This window comes from Chinchilla lanigera, unplaced genomic scaffold (genome assembly GCF_000276665.1).
Source record: "Chinchilla lanigera isolate Chin_1 unplaced genomic scaffold, ChiLan1.0 scaffold00030, whole genome shotgun sequence".
NCBI lineage: Eukaryota > Metazoa > Chordata > Mammalia > Rodentia > Chinchillidae > Chinchilla > Chinchilla lanigera.
Window position 1 is genome coordinate 23,538,224 of NW_004955431.1, and position 4,618 is coordinate 23,542,841.

The 4,618-nt window shown below is 46.8% G+C and overlaps 1 protein-coding gene across 1 annotated transcript; it reads left to right on the plus strand.

Moving 5' to 3' along the window:
* On the plus strand, positions 1-1,816 carry Nanos1 (nanos homolog 1 (Drosophila); the record flags this gene model as incomplete). Its single annotated transcript, XM_005387911.2, is given in 1 exon segment — positions 1-1,816. A coding segment is annotated over 1 exon segment (828 nt), but the record flags the coding sequence as incomplete, so codon positions are not given.
* Positions 1,817-4,618: the final 2,802 nt, after the last annotated feature.

Below are 4,618 nucleotides of genomic sequence, written 5' to 3' on the forward strand. Positions count from 1 at the left end.
GGCCGCGCCCCCGCGCCCATGGCGCTCGTGCCTAGCGCCCGCTACGTGAGCGCCCCGAGCCCGGCGCACCCGCAGCCCTTCAGCTCCTGGAACGACTACCTGGGGCTCGCCACGCTCATCACCAAGGCGGTGGACGGCGAGCCGCGCTTCGCCTGCACCCGCGGCGGGGACGGCGGCGGCTCCCCGCCCTCCTCTTCCTCTTCGTCCTGCTGCTCCCCCCATGCGGGGACCGGACTCGGGACGCTGGGGCCGGTGCTGGGGCCGCCTGACTACGATGAGGACGACGACGACGACGACAGCGACGAGCCGGGGTCCCGAGGCCGCTACCTGGGGGGCGCGCTGGAGCTGCGTGCGCTGGAGCTGCGCGCGGGCCCCGCGGAGGCCGGGATACTAGAGGAGCGCTTCGCCGAGCTGAACCCGTTCGCGGGCCGCGCCGCCGCGGTACTGCTGGGCTGTGCGCCAGTCGCCACAACGGCCGAGGCGACGCCGCGCGAGGATCGGGCCCCAGCGTGGGCTTCCGTGCCCCGGCTGCAGGCGGCCTCCGGAGCGGCCGCAGCCCGACTACTGAAGCCGGAGCTGCAGGTGTGCGTGTTCTGCCGGAACAACAAGGAGGCGGTGGCGCTCTACACCACCCACATCCTTAAGGGTCCCGACGGGCGAGTGCTGTGCCCCGTGCTGCGCCGCTACACGTGCCCCCTGTGCGGCGCCAGCGGCGACAACGCGCACACCATCAAGTACTGCCCGCTCTCCAAAGTGCCGCCGCCGCCCGCCGCGCGCCCGCCGCCGCGCGGTACCAGGGACAGCCTGCCTGGCAAGAAGCTGCGCTGAGCGCCTGGGCTGGGGTCTCCCGCACCTGATGCGCCAGGGTCGCCTGCAGCTGTTTTGGTCTCGCACTGTCTCCCCCTTGCTGTTGGGAAAGCGAGGACCTCAGGAGCTAGCTCAACTTGGGACCTTGTGGTGGTTTGTTTTTCAGAAGCAGCTGCCTTGTGTGGAATATTTTGCTGTTGAGCAGTTGAGGCCGACACTAAAAATCTTGATTTATCTTTAGTTTCTAGTTTGCGCACATGCACAACGGCAGAGGCTGGGTGTGTATTCCATTGACTTAAATATGGCAACGGAGAGGAGCTATTTACTGTATACGTCGATCTATTTTAGATGCACATCAGTATGAACTGTCTCACTTTAATCTTGGATGTTTCGTTTTACAATGGAGGCACTTTACTAGGTCTAGAATATTTTTTTAATAGCCTCTAAATTGAGCTGAAGTTGGGAGATTTTATGGAATGTTGGCAAAATGACCATGGTTTGATGCAGTTAGTATTTTAGTTGTCCTTAGTTACCAGGTTAAGCAAGCCCTTGGTGGCTGCAGCGTTTGAGCAGTGAAGGTTTTTAGTACTTTCCATTGTTTGGGTGCGTATTCCCTCCTTGTGGCTTGTTTCTGTCCTAGCTGGAGGTGTGAAGTACAAGGTATGTAGCAACTAGAGCACAGCTCCTTAATTTTTATGTACCAGATCTCTTACAACTAGCAATTAGCCTTTTCCACCTTTAAAAACTGTGCCAAGTCATAATCGTGTATACACTTGGAAATGGTGCTGTTTGAAAAATTGTGTATTTATACAGTAATAGTATATGAATTCATTTATCTCCCGTAACTCCTCCCTCCTTAGCATTTTCTCTACATACCCACCGTCCCGTTTTTAGTTAACAATCATTTGTGATACCAAGATCAAAAGGGAGAAAGGCAAGGAAGCAATGTTAGCTCACCACAACTTGCTCCATTTCAGGGTTCCTAAGTAATAAAGGAAAGCCCATTCCAGCTGTTGCTTCTCACATTAAAACAGACGGGAGGCTAATGTAATTAATAATTTGCATTCAAGAAGGTCCCACTGTGGCCTGTCTGGCTTCAAGCATATGAGGTACAGCAAGATAAACACTGAAGGGGTACTAACCTGTTGGGGGAAGGCGGCAAGGAGCATTAGTGAAGATACTGGTCTGCTTCTGAAACACCATCAAGTTACCAGTGAAATTAAAACCGATCCTTAGGCAAAGGTTTCTAACCCCTGCGTTACTTCTCAGCACTGTTTTTAATCCACCGTACTAAACACTATGGCATGTGGCTGCCGACCATCAGGACAGATGGAGACAAAAACGGAAGTGAACTAAGAATCCATCAAAAGTGTACCAACACCACTATCTGCAAGTACCTGCAAGAGATTTAGTCTATGTATACAGCTTCCAGCAGGAGGATTTAGCTGGGGTATTAGGAGTTAAGACTGCTTTAATATTAAACAGCTAACTTCCTCCACAGTAAATTGGCTTGATATGAAACACTCATTTGAAGGTGTAACAGAAGATGAGATAAGTAATACTGGGTAGCTATTCTAAAGCCTTTTTGGTCAGAGGTAAGATCAATCAGAATCAAGGCAAGTGATGGGACAGGTTATGTTCTTAGGAAGCAAATCCACACCTGCTAGTCTTACATCCTCAGACCAGAGAACTACAGATTTGACTGACCCTAAGCTTGCTTAGGTAGTCTAGTTAAAACCACATTACATTTTTGGGGTAGGGAGGCCCAACATACTGTCTAGTTTAAATCAGCCTTGAGATGAGTGTAATTTCCTGTTACTTCCACTGCTCTGTTCTACCTTTTCAAAGGGGTTACTATTAACAAATCTGTAAATTCTTCATGCCAAACAGACTAGATGGATGGCAGGATCAATTTCAGCTATTCTGACATTTTTTTAGATTCAAATTAAAGACTGTTTGTGAGATTCAGGGATAATACCATAGGCACCTGATAAAAACTTGCTATTCTGACATCACTGTTTTACTAGAAATGGGAACCCTGAGCATGGAGCTTACTTGCAGTCCTAAAGTCAGAACACTGAGAGAGATCCTGCATCAACCAATCGGACATTCTATCACCCCACCCTATGTCATATTTGCCTCAACTTTCCAACTAACACATTTTGAAATACTGAGCTAAAATGTTATTACTAGTTAATTTTTCTAGAGTTTTACAGAAAGTAGGCTTAACTCCATTCATTTAAAAGTAATTCCCAAAGGTTGGGCGTGGTGGCACACGTCTGTTATCCCGGCACTCGAGAGGCTGAGGCAGGAGGATCTTTGCAAGTTGGGAGACCAGCCTGGGCTACAAAGTGAGCTCAAGGCCAGCCTGAATTGCACAGCAAGACCCTGTCTCAAAAAGACAAAAAAAAAGGTAATTCCTGGAATTCTATGTGAGACATTTTGCAAAACTAGTATAAAGAAACCCAAAGTTCAAAACATAAAACATAAAAACATAACAAAATTACTGATGTGACAAGTTGTAAGAACATGCAGCTATTTTGCTAAGTAACAAACCAGTACGTGAAATCAAGACTGTTTACCAAGGGTGCCGAGACTGTCTCCACCTGTTTGTTTCTGTTCTTGTATTTCCAATGGCTGGCATGCCCTTCCCCCAAGTCCTTTTGGAAGTTGCAGTGGTAGTTGATTTGATTTAAACAATTTTTCAATTTACTGAACCAAAACTTCTTAGTTACTCCACAAATATACCTAGGCAAAGAAGTTTGCTAGTCCTCTCACTGTATGAGAAACATTTCCTCCAGTGTCCTATATTTCAATTATAAAAGCATGCACTGCTCAAAGTACAGTCAAAATGCCTTTGGTAAAAAGCACCATCAATTTTTTATCTTAACATGCTGCACAGATGCAACTTCTGGCAGGCCTAGAGGGATGTAGGGCCTTTTCCTGGTCCCATGATGCCTCCACCACCCGCCCCCATCTGTATTAACAGCAATGCTCTTATTTTAAAAAGGAGAAGCCTTGGGAACATGGGGACCACCTTTGCCTAGGCTGCTTGTTCAGTTTTCTTTTAATATTTGTTAATAGATAACTAGGGAAATGGGGTTGGGACACCTAGGTAATGGAAACAAGAGCTATCACAAAGCAACAGCATCAGACTGTTCTGCCCTCCCTGCGCTCTAGCTTCTAATACCCAGGACAAGGAAAACTTAGGAGAACAGAATGTCTAAGAAACGGAACAAGCAGAAAGGCTGGGTTTGCAGACTAGCCTTGAAGCCCACTATACATGTCTCTGTATCTAAAGAGGACTGATTACAAGAACTGTCTGGTGGAACTTACCTGTGATGTCACATGTACAGTTCTGTATGCTAAGAACAAATTCCAGGTTACTGGTCCAAATATAGTCTTTGAACTAGAATTTTTACTTAATGAAAGGAAAGGCCCTCTCCCCACAAAGACTTTTCATAACTTCTATATGTGTGAAATACCGCAACTTAAGAAGTATTTAAAAGTGATTTGATCCTTGGTAACATCAAACAAAACCTCTGACCTAAACGCTAAATCTACCAGGAACTCTCACCAAGGTGGTACCTCACACTTGTACATGAATCTAGAGGACAGCATTACAAGAAAACTAGGAATTTCATTAATAAAAAGGATGCTTTAGAGGAAACACCCTACCTGTATTTGCTTTCTGTTACTGTATTTAGGTTATTTTATTTGATGCTGACACAGATAAGTTTAATGGCACTGATAAAAATTCAACTGGATATGCAAACTTACTATGATAAACAAAATGCTCTGTAACCACAAA